The 22774-nt window shown below is 43.1% G+C and overlaps 1 protein-coding gene and 1 long non-coding RNA gene across 2 annotated transcripts; one reads left to right on the forward strand and one right to left on the reverse strand.

Annotated features, from left to right (window-relative positions):
* Window positions 1-1825: 1825 nt before the first annotated feature.
* On the reverse strand, window positions 1826-22688 carry LOC120827138 (proteasome activator complex subunit 3). The gene is made up of 10 exons (XM_040189795.2): window positions 22443-22688; window positions 21407-21439; window positions 21250-21312; window positions 20712-20816; window positions 20221-20272; window positions 18035-18150; window positions 17344-17412; window positions 3136-3258; window positions 2949-3035; window positions 1826-2674 (listed from the first exon to the last, which is right to left on the reverse strand). The coding sequence occupies exons 1-10, from the start codon at window positions 22605-22607 to the stop codon at window positions 2594-2596; spliced, it is 894 nt and encodes a 297-aa protein (XP_040045729.1). The 5' UTR covers window positions 22608-22688; the 3' UTR covers window positions 1826-2593.
* Window positions 4159-5034, forward strand: LOC144384595 (uncharacterized). The gene is made up of 2 exons (XR_013451396.1): window positions 4159-4757; window positions 4912-5034. It is a non-coding gene; the product is annotated as an uncharacterized LOC144384595 (long non-coding RNA).
* Window positions 22689-22774: the final 86 nt, after the last annotated feature.

Genomic DNA, 22774 nt, shown 5'->3' on the forward strand with positions numbered 1-22774 from the left:
ACTTTCAGAGGCTAATGGAGCAGTATAAAATTACACATATTTCAATATCAAATGAGACTAAGGCCAGCGTAGTGGAGCCATTAAACAGGACTTTTAAAACCTGCATGTGGAGATATTTGACATCAGTTAATTTACACACATATGTGGATGTAGTCCAGGAGCTTGTCAAGGCTATAACAACTCTCACCATAGATATAAAGATTTAACCATCAGCAGTCAATAAGACAATGACAGTTTACCCATCTGTACAAGTTGAACCCTCACAAGACGGTGTGTGTTGAATTTGACACGGGGCATACCGTGAGAATATCAAAACTCAGAGGAGAATTGAGGAAGGGTTATAAACAATTATTCACCAATTTTACAATATCAAAGTGAAGCCAGAGACCCCCCGGTTTATAAACTAAAGATTATACAGGGGAATTGGTGAAAGGAACAAACTACAGTTGCGAAAAGTAATTATAGGTAAAAACAAAGTGTTTAAAATAGAGAAAATCTGGAAACAAAATCTCGAGGGGCAAGAACAGGAGCTTGTGAAATGTTTACACATTGGTTACATGGTTACACTACACATTGCTCTCCAAAAACGTTATTCAAATATCTCCCTATATGTTCCGCACTTTGTACTTGGCCTCCCACAAAAAAACAAAGGGAAATGTAGCTTTTGATCCTCCTTGGTTTAAGCAATTATGTCAACATTCTTTTCAGAGTTTAATTTTATGTCTTACCGTGAGCAGATTTAAAGCCATTGCCGTAGGAGAGATCACTGCGCCATCAGCGTGCATCAGATGGTTAATAAGACATTCCCCCACCACGTCTTACACTCTACCCTATCGTACTTTTCAGCATTATTATTCTCTGCTCTCAGTTGTCATCGTTAAAACAATACACGCCCCCTCCAAAACATGGCCAAAATGACGAATTTCCTGTCTAAGACACGGCCCAAAGTATTTCCGGTCCTTGCCCAAAATGACGTATTTCCGGCCCCATGCTCACGAAAGGTCACATGCACCCACAAAAGTGGGGTATTATTGCTAATTACTGTACTCCACTCTATAGGGCCTATGAATGACGTCGGTGGTCAGGCTCACATAAGATTCAATTGCGTCGATGTGGCCAGTGAACTAGAATGAGACACGGATTGTCTTTTTTCTCCTGAGACAGCATTTACTGCATAGGGACACTGGACACCAGAGACGCTCCAGATAGCACATGTCAAGAGTTCAATCTGAACATTGCCACATAGCTTTGCGGGTTGCATTTCAATTTATTCAAAAGCTATTATTAGTTTGAACTTGTTCAAACTAGACTCTTGGACATAGCAGCAGTCTTTACCTGGTCTGTTCCTTTGTCCCTTTGTACGTTTAAAAGCTTCAATTCAAATCACAACTCGCATGCACTTTAAAGTCCCTACCCTTCACCATGTCATTTTCCATTGTACAGTCCAGTTGCAAAAGGTTTCTTTTAAGAGCCCCAGGCTTCAGTATCACATCATGAGGTTGACAATACAAAACATTGTTACATCACAAAAGATGTGGTGGAAACTGAAGACTCCAGATTAAACAAAAAGAAACCAGAGAGAGACCAGAGACTGTAGTTGCTAATATTAAACCATTTGACAAGACACGTCGATTTCCAATTCAAGTCTGCTTGGAGGCACATTGTTGAGTTTGCATTCTAAAAGAAGAACACACATCCAGCCTTTTTACTCCCATTGAGGAACACACCACCTGAAACTGCTGTCTGCCAGCCTGAAGCTTTAGTGTCTGGACCTCAAGTGTCAAGCAAAGCTGAGTGGACAGGAGAATAAATAAAGAAGCAGGAGTCCTCCATTTTGTCTTTATAAACTGTACAGTTAAATCTCTGCGAGTCAGGATAATAACAACAACACTAAAGATAAAGAACTACAGCTGTTTTCTAAAGCCTCACGGGAGGCGGTCTGCATCCTATCTGAGTAGATGGCCCTTGACAGTTTGACGGTCAAGCGGGTGATGACTGGACGGAGCAAAAATCTGCCTAAGAGGCTCGGGAAACATGGAGCCAAAAAGAAGTAAGAAAACCATTAAAAAACAGATGACGAATCCTACGAAGGGACCAACAGATCATCCGGGAATCTCTGAACTCCGGTGGGAGTGGAGACAGGAGGACGGCCGTGGGAAAAGTCCTCGGCTAGACTCCAGAGTACTGGAATGGGAAAACTAAAGGTTAACTGTTGGAAAGCATGTTGATGACTGCGGGTTGAGGACCAAAACAAAGAAAAATGGGAGGTGTGTGTGTGTAAATTTGCGTGTGTGACCGTTTTTTTAATGCATTCTTATGGCCTCCTTTAAATTGTATCATGTATCGTGTTTACAGCTCACTATGGTTTCACATACTAAATAGTGAGTACTCTTTTTATTTCAACTTTTCAATACTGAATATCAGCATCGGTCTACACGCAGCATCTTATTTGACACGTCATAAATCGTTTTGAGGTTGTAAAATCCCAAAACCATCAGGTACTTCAAAAAATTGGTCAGTATTGTTTGATTGAGCTCAGGTGTTGTGTCTACATATGTGTCTGTGTGTGTGTGTGTGTGTTTTGTAGAAGTTGTCAGTAAAGAGCTTCAGCGTTGCTGTTCCTGGGTTTCTTGATCTTCTCAATGTTCTTCAGAATCATGTCATGGAGAATCACCTGAAAGCAAAGATCAGAAATGTAAACATTGAATCAAATGAAGAGGTCTGTGTTGGACCAAAGGTTGAGCGGAGTTACTCAACGCACGCTAATAATAAATGTAATCTGACTGCAACCAACTGATAACATTTACAGGTTTATATATAGCAACATTCTAAAACAAGTTCTTCCCTAATCCTTGTTCTTTTATTAAGGGCATTTGGAGGAGTACTGATAACTCCACAATGTAAGACATAATGACCTGGTTTCACTGACGAGGTTTAATTAGACTCACATATTGATTCCTGAGCTCTGAAACAATGATTTTCAAACTGATGTACTCCTTTTCATCAATCTCTGTTATGGTTCTCCTGTAGTCCTCCTGCAAAGTAGAAACACAAGACAGTTAAACACCCAAACCACCAGACATCTTTTTTTACCAGAGCCGAGCTAGACTCCAGTCGCTAATGCACTCTACCCACCACGTGAGGGTACTTGACAATTTTCGAGACGAGCTTGGCTCTGGTGATGTAATATCTGGAGATCTGGTCCAAGTAAGATGCGGCCTCAGACTCCACTGTCCTCAGTTCTGCCACCGTCTCTTCCTATAGACAGAGGGTAAAGGTGAGACAAACACACATGGTGAAAATGAACACTGAATTAATATGACACACGTCTTAAAAATGATAAATGGGCGGCCATGTCATTATTCACCCATTCATAAGCAGGAGCTACAGTACACAGCAGTTACCCAAAATTAATGTTCACCTCACTTTGTTTTTTATGAAACAATCATAACAACTTCTCCCTCCAATTTTCCTTTTGTAGTTAAATACAATGAACTTATTTTTTGTCAGGTCTGGGTTTGGACCAGGGGTGGGCAAACTTTTTGACTCGTGGGCCACAATGGGTAGCAAAGCATTAATTAGCAAGGCAATTTCACGAACATTAACAATACAAAAATGTCATAACGTGACTGCCATGAAAACATCTGAGGCATGCGCCCAAACCAATTACCTCACTTGAACTTCTTTATCTAGATTAATTGATTCAAGTTTCAATTTACTTGAAGAACCATGTAGAACTACTATAGATCGTGGATCGTGGTTCCTTCGGGACCCTGGTCCTGACACCTACCGTGGCCATGCGGACGCCTGCTGCTGCCATCATCATCATCATTATTATTTTCGATATTAATCATATTACTGTACTCGTAAACCAACATTACCCTCTCCTAAAGTCTCTGTGCTCTCCCTCCTCACAGGCTTCTGTGGATGGTGGTTCTATCTGATGGTGGTTGCCCCTGCAGTGGTCCTGCTGTGCGCCTGGCTTACTACTCACAATTACTTGAATCATTTCTGTCATAGGAGTTGCATGTATTATATATTGTTCATTCTGTACACATGGCATCCATTGTAGTCTGTCCATCCCGGGAGTGGGATCCCTCCTCTGACGTTCTCCCTAAGGTTTCTTCCCTTTTTTCCCCTCTTGGAAGGGTTTTCCCATTTTTTGGGGAGTTTTTCCTGTGCCGATGGTGGGTTTCGGGACAGAGGATGTTGTATGTGTACAGACTGTAAAGCCCTCTGAGGCAAATTTGTAATTTGCGATTATGGGCAAAAAAAAAAAAAAATGAATTGAATTGAATTACTATCTTTTCAAAGACATGGTCAACAAAAATGTAATTGTCCTTTATTGTTTCCACTGTGAAATTGCTTGTCCCAACTACAAAACAGACCTCCTTAACCGTCCTACAATCAGCGCAATACATTTTCTTGGCTGCATCATAAACCAATCAGCCATTTTCAACTGGATCTCCACTTTTCTTTCTCTTTGTCTCGTCGTAATTTTTTGGTTTATGGTTTCACTAGTTTTTCTCTATTGTGTCTGTCCTCAGGCTTTTCTTACACCTGCCATGTGCCGCCAGATCCTTGACTGAGCAGTTGTATCAAAAGCCTCCATCTGTCACGTGTGTTTGCGTGTCTTTGTTCGTTAAGGCTGGCGTATGCTTCTGCATCTGCACGCGCAGTCGTGTCGACGCACTCGTTTCAATTCATGGTTCTAAAAGTCTTGCATGTTGCAAAGCAATTCACTGCCAGAACAACAGGTGGAGTAGAGAGTGACGTCTTTGTGTGTGAAAGTCGTTGGTTTGTTTGACCAATCACAGCCTTGCAGGCTGCCTGAGGCGCGCGTGGCTTTTGACGCTAGTATATAAAAATTGGTCAACGCATGCAAGTACGCAAGGAGGTGTGAAAAGGTAGCAAGGGACACACAAGGGGCGCTTGTGTGTGCGTCCTTGCAGAAGCATAAACTAGGCTTTAGTAACGAAGGTACGCTGGCCGAGGCGGTTTAACACCCTCATCTCAAGATGTGGAGTGTGAACTGGTTAAAATGCGTGTGTCTTACGGTCAATGAACCCTGCAATGAGTTTATTATTTTAGATGGGTTTTGACACGACTACTGTAACGGACGGTCTCATCCAGATGAGGAAACGCTGGCTGCCGTTGCCAGAAAACGGAGCAGGCAAGTCCACAAGGATATCTCTGCTGTCCGACCGTCTGCCTAGTCTTCATCTGAGCTAAACTAAGGAAGCGCAGACGCAAACTCGCCGAATAGCCATTGCGGTCCGAATTCGGTGCACAACAACCCTCTCTACCCCTGCGCCACGACGACCCGCCGCATGCCAACTATTGGCGGAAAAATGTAATTTCAATTGTGTAATTACTTCAAATATATTTATAAAGAATGAATTACACATATCAGACATCTTATCTAGCATTTTAAACTTAATACCCTTCAAAATCTAATTCATGAACCAAATTCTGCTGAATTTCAGATAAGATTTGAAAGGAAATGGTGGATAGTTAAATAATTATTTAACTTTAGGTTGATAGAATTGCAGCTCAAGATGTCACTCAGGACAATAATTTCAAAATGCAAGCCCTTCAAAATCTCTGACTTGAGCCAGCTCCCTTCAAAATCTTTCATGATCCAATTCATCTAAAATGTTAGATTATACTTGATAGCAAACAAACAATAGTTACGTTTTAATTCCAATTCAGGTTGATAGTGAACAACCCTGGAGGTGTCCCTTTCTATCAATGCTTGATAATTCCACTTAAGGTTGATAGTACACACCCCCAGGGTGTGACTCAGTGATGATCAGGACATTCTAATGTACCCTTTCAAAGAGAAAGCCTCTCAAAATGTCATTCGTCAGCCAACTTCCTCTAAATAACAGTCCTTTACAATAAATAGTTCTCTATCGTTAACCACAAAATCTATATTTTCATTGTGAATTAAGTATATGACTTATATGCAGTGTTTAACAAGTAGATTATGGCCAGTCTTCTACCTGGCCATGGGTAAAAAAAAGCAGATTCCATTAAACTGAAACATGAAAGCATTTTCTTTTTTATCCCCCCATGCCCAAGGTTGATGCCCATCAACCTGAAGTGGAATCATTAAGTATTGATAGTTTCCTTTTAAATACCATCTGAAATTGGTGGCTCGTGTATTACATTTTGAAAGGGCCTTAGGTTTGTAATGCTACATAAGAATAAGAGTTTCTGTCTGTGTAAATTTATTCTTTATGAATTTATTTGTAAGTAATTACACATTTGAAATCACATTATAATTTACAGACCGTTTTTCCTATATATTGCATCCATTTCCCTGTTTTTACGGGGGCCGTATTTTGCCCATGTCTGGTTTGGACACTAACTGCATAGATCCCTAAAGATTCAGCAGTTTCTGCTTAATAGTTTAACACTGTAGAAAATTTCACAAGTCAACCATGTAATCAGATGATTGCTATCATGCGTGAAATGGCGGGTCAGTGTGATAATCAAAAGTTATTTTCATGGGCTTAGTTGGGGGTTTGCTGTCTTGTCTTGATTTAAGAGTTAAGTAAGGGGGGAAGCAGGATCTGCCAAGCAGGCAGACACGAGTCTGACAGGATGGGGAGTCAGTTTATGTCCTGGCTGAGGAATGTAAGGTCTGCGGGTCAACTAGAAGATTTACCAGCCAAAGGGGGGTTAGAGACACACCAACACTATTCAACATACACACTCTGTTTACGATGTTTACGTTAAGTCAGGAGTCTGGACATTGGATGTGACCGGATCTTAGATGCGGGAGGTGGAAGGTCCTCCTCTACGCCAGTTTAGGGCCAATAGAAATATTTCCTTCTCTGTCTTTCAAGGGTTATAAAACATGATGTTCTTGCTGATGTTAGTTAGTTGTTCTTCCGGCCTGTGTGCTGCCTGAACTGCTCCTGCCTTTGCAAACGCAGCGCTGATACTTGACCTGTGATCTGACAAATAAATTTCCCAGAACGAGAGAAGTCATTCGGCTGAATTTTTGATAACCCCGACCAGGCTCCAAATCTTGAACACGTATTCTTACAATTTGGTGACCCCGACGTGATTTGCTGACCTGGACAAAGAAAGACGGGGACGTCCGTTTTCCGGACCGAGCCGAAAGGACCGGCGGCGTGGTTCAGCATTGACAACAGGCGCGCAAACAGAATCAGGTGAGCAGACAACCTTTTGTTCTAAATGAATAAAATGTCTGTGATTGGATACTTCTAAAAAGATTTGTTGTCAACTGCAGAATTCGTCTCTGTCCATTGACTGAATAAGGTCGTTATAAGACCATTAAATTTAAAACTAAATTTGAAAATTTCCTGTTGATCACATGTAAAGTATAAGCACATACTCACACTGAATTCAACGTTAGGGAAAGTGAATAAGTGTCCATAGGTTTAGGGATTTAGGTAAAAATATATATAATCTTAGTCGGTAGAAATCCAAGTTGCAATCTGTGTGGTACGTAGATACCTCTGGTAACTGCAGTCCCACGTTTGCATGCAGTGGACTGGCAGTTTAGAATAGTGTAGGGATTTAGGTTTAGGGACTTAGGTAAATACATGAAGAGTTTAAAAAGGAATGACGGGGCTCACTTGAGTTCCCTGAGGTCGACTCTTAGTCTGTAGAAATCCAAGTTGCAATCCGTGTGGTACGTAGATACCTCTGGTAACTGCTGTCCCACGTTTGCATGCAGTGGACTGGCAGTTTAGAACAGTGTAGGGGTTTAGGTTTAGGTTTAGGGACTTAGGTAAATATATGAAAAGTTTAAAAAGGAATGACGGGGCTCACTTGAGTTCCCTGAGGTCGACTCTTAGTCTGTAGAAATCCAAGTTACAATCCGTGTGGTACGTAGATACCTCTGGTGACTGGGGTCCCACGTTTGCATGCAGTGGGCTGGCAGTTTAGAATAGAGCAGGGATTTATGTTAATCTTAGTCTGTAGAAATCCAAGTTGCAATCCGTGTGGTACGTAGATACCTCTGGTCCTGCAGTCCTACTCGTGTGATTCTTGGACTGGCAGGTTAGAATATTAGATGAAGAAATAAGGACACAGGGAAAGATTTGTTGTTTTTCATACTGGGAAATGTGTGGGTGGTTGGTGTAACTCCTGGTGTTTTACCAAACCTGGAAGCTGGGCGTATCAGGACTTGAAAAAGGACTGAGAATCCGACAGTGAAAAGTGTTTGACCGGATTACACATCTGTGGGGATATGTATTAAAGGGTAAAAGGGAAAATCATAGTTAAATGATGGTGGTATAAATACGAGAGAAATAAAACAATACGAGTGAACTGGTGTTATAAGCCTCAACAATCGAGCGCTGTATTCCTCTAATACAGTAGAAGGTTCTTGATTGGGTTCACAGTATTGGGCATTGAGTCCTTTCTCTTGTGTTCAAAAACCACGTGTGAATAAATAAATAACCTGTGATGAAAATGGAGGAAACCATAACGATATGGGAGAGGTGTAAAGAAGGCACTCTGGGTTTCGCCCTGTTTAAGACTTATAAGAGACATATGGATAAAACCCTAAAAAAAGATAGGAAATGTGTAACAAAAAATATGTGAAGTGGGTTGCACAGATGCAGCAAAGAGGAATGTTTGGAAGGGAGACGGATTCTCAACCAACAGGCGAGCAGCTGCAGGACCATCTTAGGATGGCGAGAAGAGGAAAAGACCAAGCGCATGCGCTCCTTGCCGTTAAAGGGAGATTTTGTGGAAAAGAGAAGAAAAGTGCAGAAAAGGCAGATGAGTTCTTAGTGGACTGTAGAACATTTCTGGGAGAAATAAATGCGGTATTCGTGAGTAAGACGGCAATGCAGTTGCCGCAAACCAAAGCAGGAGAAGAGAAAGTGCATGAGACCGGTTGTAAATCTAGTGCGCCTCCTACCTACTCGACAGGCCCATATGCGGAGGCTAATCGGTTGTTTAATGAACCACTTCAGATGCCACTGAGGCAAGGGAAAGCTACTAATCCAGGAGAATCTCAGGTTTTGGTAGTTCAAAATGGGTTGTTACAGGTAACCCCATATCCACATGAAGAGAATGATGGGGTGTAGAAGGTTTCTGCTTTTCTCTCAGAGACGGTACAATATTTGGAGGACAGGCCCCAGCCGGAGCCTGTCAATTGGAGTAATCCTAACACAACACAGGGTCACTCGACAGTCGTAAAGAAGCGGCAACCCGAGCACAGACCTATGACCTCATTTAATGTAGGGGGAGGAAGAGTTGCAGGAGAAGAGTCATAGCCCAGGCAGAGCGGCAATCAATCACCCGGCGTGGACAGGATGAGCGGGGGAGGCAGGTTGAGTCAGAGGAAGATGAGCCTGGCCCTGCAGATGATTGGGACGAGGAATTTCAGGAGCATGGAGCAGCGCTAGAGTCACAAAAACCACAGTCATCTACTCCGATGGAGCGCCATGAGACAGGGGTTAAGAGGTAATAGGAACAGATATTATCAGGGGAATGCAGCCAGAGCGAATGTGCATCAATGTAATGATTTGAAGTCAAAAATCAGACGGGATGCTCAGGCCTCTCATCAACTACCACTGTTAACGGCTATTTGTAGAGACGGAAGTGAAAAAACAACATATGCGCCACTCGCATTGTCAGACCTAAGCATGATGAAGCTCGCATTACCTAAAATAGAGAAGGGTGGTGCAGCGTGGATTCGTGGGTTCCTTGCTCAGTGTGCGGGTAGTGTTCCCGGTTTGGGGGATCTTAGAAGAATTTTTGTGGCATGTGCCTCACTAGCTGACCTCCAGAAGTTAGAGGGGGAAGCCGGGACCTCTGACCTCCCTGACGGGGAGCCTCTGGCGAATTGGGTGTCAGTGCTCTGGCCAAAGCTCAGACTCCAATATCCTGTGAAGGTGGCTACCATAGAACTCACTTATGTTCCCCCACACGACAGTGAGGGTGGAAATAGTTATTTAAGGAGAGTCTGAGAATTATGGGACAACAAGTTAGGGGAAGATGTCATGGATGATCACAGAACCAAGCTTCTTTTTCGCGGCGCCATAGAGTCAGCTGTCTCGGAGACAATGAAGACCCAACTAAGAGGAATAGTGGGGTTGTCTGACATGAATTTTGATGCTTGGTCCTCACAGATTAAACACTATGTGGACCGGAGCAAAGAAAAATATGATAAGGAAAAGGGTGAATTAAACAATATTCAGTTACAATTGGCGAAAGCACAGCTGAAGGAAAGCAGAGAGAAGTTGAACCAGGGCAAGAGTGAAGCCAAACAGATGACCCAAACAACAGCGCCATCTCAGGGGGAAGGGCCACCTCAATATGACCCTTATCCAGACCCCCCTCCCTTCCCATGTGCGCCAGCCTGCCAGCAACCACAACAGGCTGCGTACACTCCTCCACAGGCTTACTATCCCCAACCTTATGCCCCGCAACCACAACACATGATGGGGGCCCCACTGTACGGTGGCTTCAGGCAACCGAAAAGACAGTGGGGAGGGGGAAATCGTGGCCGAGTTCCAAACAATTTAGGGCAGTTTAGACAACGACAGAATACTTGTTTCAGCTGTGGGCAGCTTGGACATTGGTCCGACGCATGCCCCCATCCACCTCAGGGTCAGAGGCCTCAGTCCAACCCAGCTCAATACCCTTATGATATCTATCCACCACAAGCACCACATACACTACAACAGGGTAATAGCCTGCGGCATCAGGCCCCAGGTCATCAGCAAATGCCATAGGGGTGCCCAGATCCGACGGCTGACGGTAACCTGTTTCCAGAACCCATGGTGACTCTGACAATCAACGGAAGAGACATTTTGTGTTCCCAAAATATCATTATGCAAATGACGAAGGGATGTATCACTGTAACATTCCCGGATGGGACACAGCAACGATGTGCCACACCCCACTCTTATAGCCACCAGTTGCTGCAAGCTGAAGTTCAACAGACGCTGAATGACGAAGCAGAGGTCTGGTGGGGGAGAGTGGAGGACTATGATCGAACTGTTCTGCATGAGACTGTCTGCCGTTGGGGCCCATGGTTCAAGGTATTACACCCGACTGAACCACCTGCGGATCCTCCTCATTGCACGATGAACTATTCGCTGTCTCCTGATGAGAACTATGACACCCTGTGGAGTGGACTTGAGTTTGAAAGCGAGGTCCATGGACATCCTGCTGTTAAGGTCCGAGAGATCTATGTGGGGAAACAAGGTGTGGCAGCTGCGGTGGAACTAACCTCTGAGTTACAAGTTCTATATGCGCTACAAGAGACCTCTGCTCCTCTCATCACATTGCTCATCCAAAGCGGAGGAGAAGCCGAGAACATGGGGCCGATGGTTAAAGCGGGGGTTGATGCCACGGACTGGGTGCCCACTCAAAATGTTAACTTACATTACTCTCAGGCTAATGACATGTACCGTATTGCACATACCTCAGAAGTAAAACTTATACCAGAGAAACACCTGCTAAGCCGCACACATGGTAGGGAAAATACTGACCATGAGAACACACAGCTCATGCTAGTTGATTTTCCTGATACATTTTGGACAAAAGGGGGAGCTGATGTGGGATTGATTCCAATGGCCCCAGTGGTAAATGAATTAAGAACCGGAACGGTCCCAATTTACCGTCCTCAGTACCCCTTAAGGGAGGAACAAATCGCAGGGATAGAAAAAACAATTGAAGTGTTGCTGCAGGCAGGTGTATTGGAGAGGACGGGGTCCCCCTGGAATACCCCGATTAACCCGGTCCCTAAACCCGGAAAGCCTGACTATAGAATGGTGCATGATTTGAGGCTCGTCAACAAAGTTGTAGTACCAACTCACTATGGCACCCCAAATCCTTATACAATGTTAAATGCAATAGGCCCTGATAAAAGATGGTTCACCTGCATTGACCTGGCGAATGCTTTTTTCTGTGTCCCTCTAGCTGTGCGCTCGAGACAAATGTTTGCGTTTACGTATGAGGGGCGCCAATATACATATACGCGGTTACCACAGGGTTATGTGGACTCACCATCGATTTTTAACCATGTTCTGGAGACCATTTTGGCCGAGTTGGAACTACCAGGAGGAGTTGTTTTACTACAATATGTGGATGATATCCTGCTAGCAGGGACTAGTTCAGAAACGATTATGTCCGCTACCAGAACGGTTCTGTAGTGGTTACAGGAAAACGGCTTCAAAGTGTCCAAATCGAAATTGCAGATTGGGAGACAGAAGGTGAATTTTCTGTGGAGAATTGTGTCACCATCAGGGCAAGCTATGACTGACACACAGAAGTCGTCCATTTTGCAACATCCTCGGCCCACGACAGTTAGAGAAATGATGAAATTCTTAGGACTTGTAACATGGAGCTAGAATATTATACCTGATTTCTCGGTGCAGGTGGCTCCCTTGAGGGCGCTAATATTGGGTGCAGGCTATAAGAACTACTCAGAGCCTTTGGTGTGGACCCGGGAGGCGGAGACTGCATTTATTGCCACCAAGCAGGCCATGGCCAGCGCAGCCACGTTGCGCCCCCCTGACTACTCGAGACCCTTCCATCTGGATGTTGATGAAAAGAACGGATTTGTGAATTCCGTTCTGTTTCAAAAGGGGGAGGGTAACACAGATCGTAAGGTTTTGATGTACTATAGTGGCAAGCTGGATAACGTGGAAATAGGGCATCCCTCGTGTGTCAGAAACGTAGCTGCTATTGGAAGAGCGTTGATTAAAACGGCCCATATAACAATGGAACACCAGACTGTTGTGCACACATCGCATGGAATAGTTGCGTTCTTACAGTCAAACGCGTTCACACTTTCCACGGCAAGACAATCAGTCATTGAAAATTAAGACACAAGGTTGTGTAAGATTTAAACGAGGGATGAAGGTGATAAGGAATTAGGAGAGTTGTTGTATATATTGTCCATTTTTTGGATTAATGTTTGTAGTTTTTCGAGTTTTCTCCTGAAGTCAGAGATGGGCGGTAAATTGTTGAGTGCTGCTATTGAGTGTATAGTGCACGATACACTTGATACAGTATCTTGATGATTGAAGCAAATGTCTGATCAAAGGAACATTTATAGCACCAGTACACGAAATATGGAAACTTGTTACAGACGGTCATCCTGTAATGTTCAACAGGTAGTACACCCTTACATATGGATACGCTAACCATGAGAGGTTGGTGATCTATCAGTAATGAATGAATGGATTGGATCAAACTGAGCATGAGCTGAGTTGTATCTGCAAGTAACAGACATGTCTCCCACCCTCTGCTTTGCTTTTGGGCTGAAGAGCAATAAAAGTGGAGATTAACACTGAAGGCTGGACTTGGATGTTTCCCTGCCCCTATGGCACCATGGAAAGAGGTGGTAATTGACTTCACAGACATGGGAATGAAGAATCGAGTTGAGGGCAAGAGGTATTTGTTGGTATGCGTTGATCCTTTTTCTAGGTGGGTGGAGGCGATCCCCACAAAATCAGGAAAAGAGCAGCAGACGTAGTAAAATGGCTGACCAGAGAACTAATACCCAGATTTGGTATTCCAGAAGTCATACGATCGGATAATGGTTCACACTTCTCGAACGCTGAACTACAAGAAATAGAGAAAACGTTTGGGATCAAGCATACATTTGGGGCAGTTTATCATCCTCAGTCTCAAGGGCTAGTTGAGAGAGCTAACAGAACCATAAAGGAAGGTTTGGCTAAAGTCTGTGCTGAAACAAAGCTGACGTGGGTGGCAGCCCTGCCGATAGTGCTGTATGGGATAAGATCATGTCCTAACTCTAAGCTAGGGATAAGCCCCCATGAGGTATGAACGGGAAGAAAGATGCCTAGTCCGGTAACAACCACTTTGCCTACCACTGTCAGCCCATTGCAGTACCAACATGTGGAAATATCTGACTATATGAGAATGTGTAATAATACTGTGATGAGTATCTCTCAACAGGTGACAGAGATCCTTTCTGAAGATGAAGGAGAGTGTGCACCAGTGGAGGTGGATGACTGGGTACTACGTAAAGTAGCCAGATTCAGTTGGACTGATCCCCGCTAGGAAGGTCCATACAAAGTTGCAGAAGTAACCACGCACTGTGTGATAGTGTGCCGAGAGGGGTACCTGATCAATACAAGTTAACGGATCAGATAGCGGCCGGATGGGAATCATTGTTCCCTTTTTATAACTGTAAACAAAAATGTGGATCGACTAAATTATGTACATTTCAATATCCAGCGGCTCACCAATATGACGAGAGATGCTCTGGAAGGGGTGCACAGCCAACTATCGGCCACCTCATTGATGACTTACCAGGACCGGATGGCTTTGGATATGTTATTAGCTGAAAAAGGAGGAGTGTGTGCGATGTTTGGCCAAGCGTGCTGCACTTTTATCCCCAATAACACCGCCCCAGATGGATCCTTTACTAGAGCATTACACGGACTAAGAGCCATGTCTGTTGAATTAGCTGAACACTCTGGTATAGACGGCACCGTCGGTAATTGGTTTGGTAAATACTTTGGACAATGGAAGGGCTTCTTCCTGTCAGTTTTTCTGACCTTAGTAACCGCAATAGTGGTTTTTGCCCTTTGTGGATGCTGCTGCATCCCCTTTATCAGACAACTATGTCTCCGACGCATCACCTCTGCAATAGATGCTAAAATACCCCTGCCATACCAGATGGCTTTGTTACATGAAAGGATCCAATTGTTAGGGCCAGAGGAGATTGGAGAGGAGATAGGTATGGTAAGAACCGACTTCGAGGGACCTGAAGAAGAAATCCTTTTAGGTTCAACATTCCTGTCCGCGTGATCTGCTAGCTGTTGCACACATCATATATAGTGGATGCATACACGTAGATGGTGTGATATTTCTAGGCTAGGATGTATTCTGTGTCTATTATACTCGGTTTAGATTTTTTGTACTGTTTAGGGATATCCATGACTGCTGCATTCACCCGTATTCACTGATATAGATATTTAGCGTTTAGATTGGTGGTTTCTTTTGATTTTTTTGGTTTACATAATGAATTATGTAAAAAGGGGGAATTGATAATCAAAAGTTATTTTCATGGGCTTAGTTGGGGGTTTGCTGTCTTGTCTTGATTTAAGAGTTAAGTAAGGGGGGAAGCAGGATCTGCCAAGCAGGCAGACACGAGTCTGACAGGATGGGGAGTCAGTTTATGTCCTGGCTGAGGAATGTAAGGTCTGCGGGTCAACTAGAAGATTTACCAGCCAAAGGGGGGTTAGAGACACACCAACACTATTCAACATACACACTCTGTTTACGATGTTTACGTTAAGTCAGGAGTCTGGACATTGGATGTGACCGGATCTTAGATGCGGGAGGTGGAAGGTCCTCCTCTACGCCAGTTTAGGGCCAATAGAAATATTTCCTTCTCTGTCTTTCAAGGGTTATAAAACATGATGTTCTTGCTGATGTTAGTTAGTTGTTCTTCCGGCCTGTGTGCTGCCTGAACTGCTCCTGCCTTTGCAAACGCAGCGCTGATACTTGACCTGTGATCTGACAAATAAATTTCCCAGAACGAGAGAAGTCATTCGGCTGAATTTTTGATAACCCCGACCAGGCTCCAAATCTTGAACACGTATTCTTACAAGTGCACACACACTAAATACAATTGCTAACAAGTTGCAAAAAGTGGTGATATTTGATATCTCCTGTATATGCATGTTGGGATTGATAACATTGCATGTAATATTTTAATCGTATGAGTAGTCTCTATCACAAATGAATTTAAGTATAGATTTTAACTATATGTTAAGAAATTACACACACAAATGAACTGTGTGTGACCTGAGGCCCTCTGCTTCTGCTCCTGTGTGTACGGGGGGCGAGGTCCTGCTTGCCTCATTCCAGTGCCGCACCATGTTTGGATTTCTCTCGGTCTTGTATATATCTGTCTTCGCTCTGTGTACCTTATACGTCAACTTGTATGTTAAACCTGTATCTCTTTGTCTATTTCCTCATATAGGGATTTGTGTATGACAAACCTGGAATGTAAAGAGCCGACCATATGATTCGGACTGAGATCTGAAACTGGAACACATGACTGCACATGAAGAGGACACCCATGTATGTCCTACCTAGCGCCCCAACTACCACATAGGGCACTATATCATATGTTTGCACCTAAAAAAATTAAAATGTAAGAAAAAGAAATCGAGAGAGAGAGAGAGAGAGAAACATAATCAGATAAAAAAAAAACTCAAGACGAAAAGTGAGGTAATATGTAAATTATTTTTTAGAAGGAAAAACTAATATTTTATCAACTCATATTATAATGCAGTTCATTCAAAACAACAAAGCTATAACCCATTCAAAGTGGTAAGGGAGGCGGGGTCCTTCAATGTTCCTATATCTTTAAAGGGGGAGCTCGACAGAAACATTTGTGAACCACTGCACAACACATTCCTCCGTTATCAGACAAAACCGATGGAGCATGTAAGTGCTGCCCCCCAAAGGCGAACACAGTGATGGCAGAAACAGTGTCTACTCCCTCACCCAATCCCAATCCCTATTCCAATTCCAATCTGCACCCTCATGCACTTAGACTTTGAGGTCTAAGTGCATTAGACCTCTTGCTGATTCTGGGAGGATTTGGTTGTGTCCCTTTGTCATATCGTTGAGTGTTCAAGGGCTCTCCGGCAGCATCGGATGCTGATTTAGCCCAAGGGAATTACCCACAAGTCATTGCAATGTGACTTTAAACACGGGATAACTAGTGAAAGCATGTAAAAAAGGTAAACAAAGAATGGCACATGTGTGTTCAGACTGTCTAAAATGTATACATTTAGGACATCAAGGATTAAAGATAAACGTCCATTTGTAAGTGCCTTCAGTCTCCCACCGGAGCCACATCCTGTGCCTGACCATAACTTGGGACTTATTGTAACAGCTACAGCAGACCTGGACACCTTACTGAGGAGACTAGAGGTAGAGTAGGCGACAGACCACACAGGTTCTGACCCAACACAAGCGGCCATCTCCATGTGGAGGATTCTTCTCAGGTTGAACCTTTGTTCAGGACTTACAATGGGTGTGACAATGCTTCAATTTTGAAGATATCTTGACTAATTGTTGGTCCAATACCAAAGCTTACTCTGGACAGGACCGGACAATAGCCCAGCCTCTGGACCCAGAAGGTCAGAAGTTACATGCATATTTAAAATACAACATATAGAATTCAAATATGTTGACTGAAATCTCAAGTTAAGAACGTAAATCACCACGAAATACTGTATCTATGGACATTCGGTTTTAGCTGAATGAAACTAAACTTAAATGATACATTTTAGCCCCCATTATGTAAAATATCTTTTTCAGATGACGCAGTTAGGGAGGACTTACCTGTATGGAGACTCCAAAGTTATTTCCATCTTCTATTCTTGGGATGAGCAGCTGGACCCACATCTTCACCTTACAGAGCAGAGACAAGATGATGACAGATGGCATTAAACTGTAGCATTTTAAAAGCATAGGTTTAGATCTCATTAAAGAATTTTACACAGCAGGGTTTGCCCCACCATTAAACCCCCCCTCCCCCCCAAGTAAGTCTGGAATAATAATAAAACGGCAGTTCCGCCACAACACGTGCGTGCATACAGACACTTGCGCACGCTCGCACCAGCAGATAAGAGAGTGCGTGTCTGCCCTTCATTTCTTCTCATGTAAAGCACCTTGAGGGCTAGCGCTGTAAAAATAAAATGTTGTTATTAGTATTAAAAATACGTAAAATCATCATGCTGCTGCTTCATGTTAAAAGCTTTCCACTGACAAAGAAGGTAAAATGCTGTCGTATTGACAGAATTTTGACAGAGATGATGTTCAATAAAAACCGGTCTGCACAACCAGATACGGACATTTTCTGTGCCATTTGGTCAGGTGATCAGTTGTGCCGGTTATTGATGGGTTATTGCTTGGTGATAGCAGAAAAGAGAAACAGATTCAAAGCAGAATGGCTGTAGCGCTGAGTGACATCCCCAAAACTGTCCAATCAATGAGCAAGCGTCTGCATGTGAGAGTTTGGGGGCACACTTACTGTGTTACACTTCTCAATCAATGTCCTTATCTCTGGTTTGACTCGTTCAATCAGGTCCACCAGCTTGGTGTTGCATTTCAACATTCCCTCTGGCACCGTCAGGGTTTTGGTTCCACCTGGAACCAAACACAGCGTCCACAGTTACAAATCATTCTTTACTCATCCAGTGATGTTGATAGATTTTCAACGTAGTGAGTCCCTGGGACCCACAGGTGGTGATTTGAGTGGGTCCCTGGGAAATTCAATGGGTCCCCAATTAAAAAATGTATTTCTTTCTATTTCTTATATTAGTCTATTTCTTAAATTGTAGTGTTAAACTCTGTTAATGGTGGTATGGTAAGATATGGATATAATTAGCAGGTATATCCATGCATGTTCAAAATGTATCTGAAATTAAACAAATACAATTCCAAATCTGAAAAGTTTATTGCACAACAACTGTCACAGTGGTATATCATAATGCACTTCTGTAGCAACATAAAAGAGCACTGCTTTGTCTTGCAGACTGTCCATCTTCACCTGACTTTGAAGTCTTTTTGTAGAGCAGGAATGCTGAGGCGGGACTGATGTGACTTACTTAAAACATGGCGAGCGATGGTAGAATTCTGATAATTGGTGCATTTGTTTGACTTGTGCATAGATGTGCCTGTTTTGTTATAATTCGTGCAACTTTCGCAGTACATGAAATTGTCATCAGAAAAGCAAAGCCATTTATATGTGGTGAGCCACTGCTTGAGGAAAGTTCGCTTTTTTGGGAGGACAATGTAGAAGGTGGAGGCACCTCTTTTTCCGTGGGCTCATCCAGCTCAGTAGAGGAGGCAGAAGTAGTTATAAGTGATGTTGAGGTACTCTCGGGAGGCTGATTAAAGTCAGGGAGGGGTCCAGAGGTAGATGGAGCAGAAAATACAGATGCAATAGTCTTCTGGCCAGCAATAGGTTTCATCTTTTAAGTGTTATGTCTCTTAAGTGGCATTTTTGCGTTCTACTTTTCCTGCTTACTCAAGGAAAAACGGGATCACGTGGGAAGCGGGATGTATGCGCAGACGCCGTCTGAGCATAACAAAATGGCGACCGCCATTCAAAGTATTGTTCATTGCCACACAGCCACCACCGGAATATGTTTTATTTATTTCATTACGGCACGTCCGCTAGATGTTAAAACATCATCGACCTGAATGAACACAGCATAGAGCAGTTAAAACGCGAATTTATTTACAACCAAGAAGTTTGTATCTTTATTGTTGAAATGGAATCTGCGGTTACTGGCTAGTTGTTGTTGTAGCCGCTAAACTAGCATGTCGCGATACCGTACTCAAGGGGATCATGTCTGCGCTGAGTTAATGCGCAAAGGGTTGAAACAGCGCTTGTCACGTCCGCTGACAGGTTTCTTTTTGCTAGTTACTGTGATTTTAAACAAAAAGTTATTGTTCAAAATGTATCGTTTCCATGAGAAAAATGAGGTGCGTCCCTAGGACGCGTGGGTAGTGAATTTACTGCGTCCTTTCAGATTTTAATGAGTCAGTGACGCAGGATGCGTACCTAGCAACATCACTTCTCATCTGATCTTCAACCGCTTAACGGGGTCAGGTTGTGGAGGCAACAGCTCTAGCAGGTGACCCCAAACTTCACTTTCCTGGGCCAAATCTACCAGCTCTGACTGGGGGATCCCAAGGCGTTCCCAGGCCAGCGTGGAGATAAAATCCGTCCACCTAGTCCTGGGTCTTCCCCGAAGGATCTTCCCTGTAGGCCATTCCTGGAAAACCTCCCAGGGTCAGATCAGGAAAGCCCGTTTCCTCCAATCCACCTCTCAAGATATCTCTATCATCGCCCACATGTGCATTGAAGTCTCTCAATAGGACTATGGAGACACCTACAGGAGTCCCAAGCAAGACCTCATCCAGGGTCTCCAAAAAAGCTGAATACTCTTAACTCCTATTTAGTGCATACGCAAAGGCAAGTCTGGGACCTCCAAAGCCAGCTGGGTATCTATAATTCACAAACAATGCAATAGACTGATCGGGTTTTTATTGAATCACTGGTAAGTTGATCTTTTCATTCCAATTAATTCAAGTAGTTGTGGTTAAACTGCCTAGAGTTCGGCAATATGACTTATTCACGGAAAAAAAACGTAAAATTAATTTATATTATACAACTGTGAACCAAAAAGAAAAGTGTTTAGTCTTTACCTTGCCAGCTCTCATCAGCAACTCCGTCTTCTAGTTTCCTCTTCTTGGTATTCTGCAGCACAAACAGATGAAGACATGTCATTATTAGGCAAAGCATCACTTTTGTCCACACTGAGAAGTATCAACAACTACAATAGATAGTAGGTGTGTGGATGTGAGTGATGTGAGGATGTGAGGATGTGAATCTCTATGTAGATACTTTGTATTCATGTTCATATTCATATTCAAGTGGCACAAGCGCAAGTGAACAATTGCCATGCATTTTGGCAGTTGTCGTTTTAGTGCATTACTTTTTCATTTAGTCGATTTGGACCACTGTTCCGGTCAAATGATCAACGGAACTATCTCCACAACAAGCAACCATAAAGAAGGCCTAGGTATGTGGCTCTGTTTGGCCTGCAAGTATCCATGTGTTGACAATCAGCTAGTCATGGTACGTCATGTGGCGGGGTCACCCAGCCACATGACGACTTTGAACAGTGCACACTCACCACGTCCACGCCATCGTGGCTGTTGGTGAAGAGAATCGGCTCTGGGACTGTGAACTTAATCTCTGAATGAATCTCTTTCAGGTCTTTCACATTGAGAATAGGCTCCTGGATACAGACCACATGGGAGAGGTTGAAAATTAACAAAATATTACATTTGTACGCATTTTAAGCGCTTTAGGAGCATTTTTACCTCTTTCTCTGAGATAGTACAAACAGGACAGGAAATGAGGGGAAGAGAGATGCTAAATATTGAACTGCAGACAGTGCGGTCTAAGATGTCTGGGAGCACCCTTTAACATACAAATGAGCATAGAAATTATGTTTCAATAGGTGAGTAATCCTGTTTCATACAGTAAAATACCCTCATCAGGCTCTAGGGCATGGAGAGAAATAATGTTTGACATCGGAGTACACAATTCAGATGAAAACAACAGACCCAGAGAGTATGCACTCTAGTGTTTTCTACATGATTGGGTGTGCCAGGATCTGTACAATTAGAACTCTATTTCAATTGTCAAACAAGGGCTCAGTCACTCACCTTGAGAAATTGATCCAACTCCAGAAGCTTTTTAGGAAAAAAGCTGGCGACCAGGTGCTCAGCCTACAGCCACAAAAAGAGAGAGAACACTTCTGCTTGCGACGCCAACAGAGGGCATAAACTGAACCAGAGAGGAAGTAAGAGAAGATCTACTCACCTCACTGCTGATCTGCTCCCTGAATGTTTCCACCTGCCAACAGATAAACAGACAGTTAGAACTCCTTTATATTCCTTGTTGGTGGTATAGCATCAAATGATTGATAATGTTGTTGTCTGGGCATTAAATTACTAAAGGTGTTGTTATGCAGCAACAAGCTTATTATGAATATATCATTTTACTTGACAACTATGTCATGAAGTTTCTGCTTCGATGCACATGTGGCCAAGATCAGTGAGGCTATGGTCAAAGGATTCACGGCCCCTGGATTTTTTTCTTGCATGTGTACCAGGAGGAGGCTTGAAGTACCTAGATCTAGATGTGAGTGAGGTAATTTGTACAAAAGCACACATACAACCGCACTTATTACAACCATCCTTTTTCTTTAAAAATGACCGTGGGATTACACTTGCTGCTTGAGTTCACACCATTTGGTCATCCTTTGATAAGATGATTCAACCCAACTCTACTCCCATTTAAACAATTGTATTGAATATATCGTAACCAACTACTAGTTTGTTAGTAATCAGAAAAGCGTATAGAATATTCTATAGAATAGCAATGCTGTTGGTTTCATCAATAATCATTTATTGTCTTTCAAAGCAAGGAGATTAAATCATGAGTTAGAATGATACACCTTTATTACAATGTATAAATTAATATTAAGCACACGATGACGGAAATTACCGTATCGTATTTTATACGATTTTACTTGCGCTATTCAGATATATAATAAACAAACTAAAATAAGGGTAATTAACTGATAAAACACCACGTTTTTTCAGTAAAAAAATGGTCATATAATGTACTTATATCATATAGCCTAACGTTAACTATTAACTTAAAAGTCCGGGAGCGTTAACGTATCCATTAGACTGACCCAGGTGATCATTGTAGGGTTTTACCGTTACCCACGTGCAGTAATTCTAGTGAGAAAAACCCGGTTGGACGGGTAGAGCTGTGTCCAGGCCGTGGATGTATGACGTCCAGGCCCGATGTGTCTCAAAGGAGTCGGACGGGCGGATCGAAAACTCACCCTGTTCTTCAGGTCGCGGTCGACCTTCAGGAGAGACGACATGGCGATGAATAAACGTTTAAACCCGCTCTGGTATCCAGCAAAGCAAAACCCTTTCACTGTCGTTACAGCAAGCATGCAGGGAACCGCCGATGCACCGTTTCCGCAAGCTAATGACGCAATCATAGAGCGACAAGAAAATGAGCTTTTTTTTCACATTCGTACCGTCAGCAAGAGGTCTCTATGCATTAATCGAGTGTCAGCAGTGTGCGGCACTGTCTCCCAGGCCCAGCGGTGCTAAAATCGAGCGGACCTTCATTGATGACAACATTTCTTTTCATTTTACACTGAAC

Source organism: Gasterosteus aculeatus, chromosome 11, assembly GCF_964276395.1.
Source record: "Gasterosteus aculeatus chromosome 11, fGasAcu3.hap1.1, whole genome shotgun sequence".
Taxonomy (NCBI): domain Eukaryota; kingdom Metazoa; phylum Chordata; class Actinopteri; order Perciformes; family Gasterosteidae; genus Gasterosteus; species Gasterosteus aculeatus.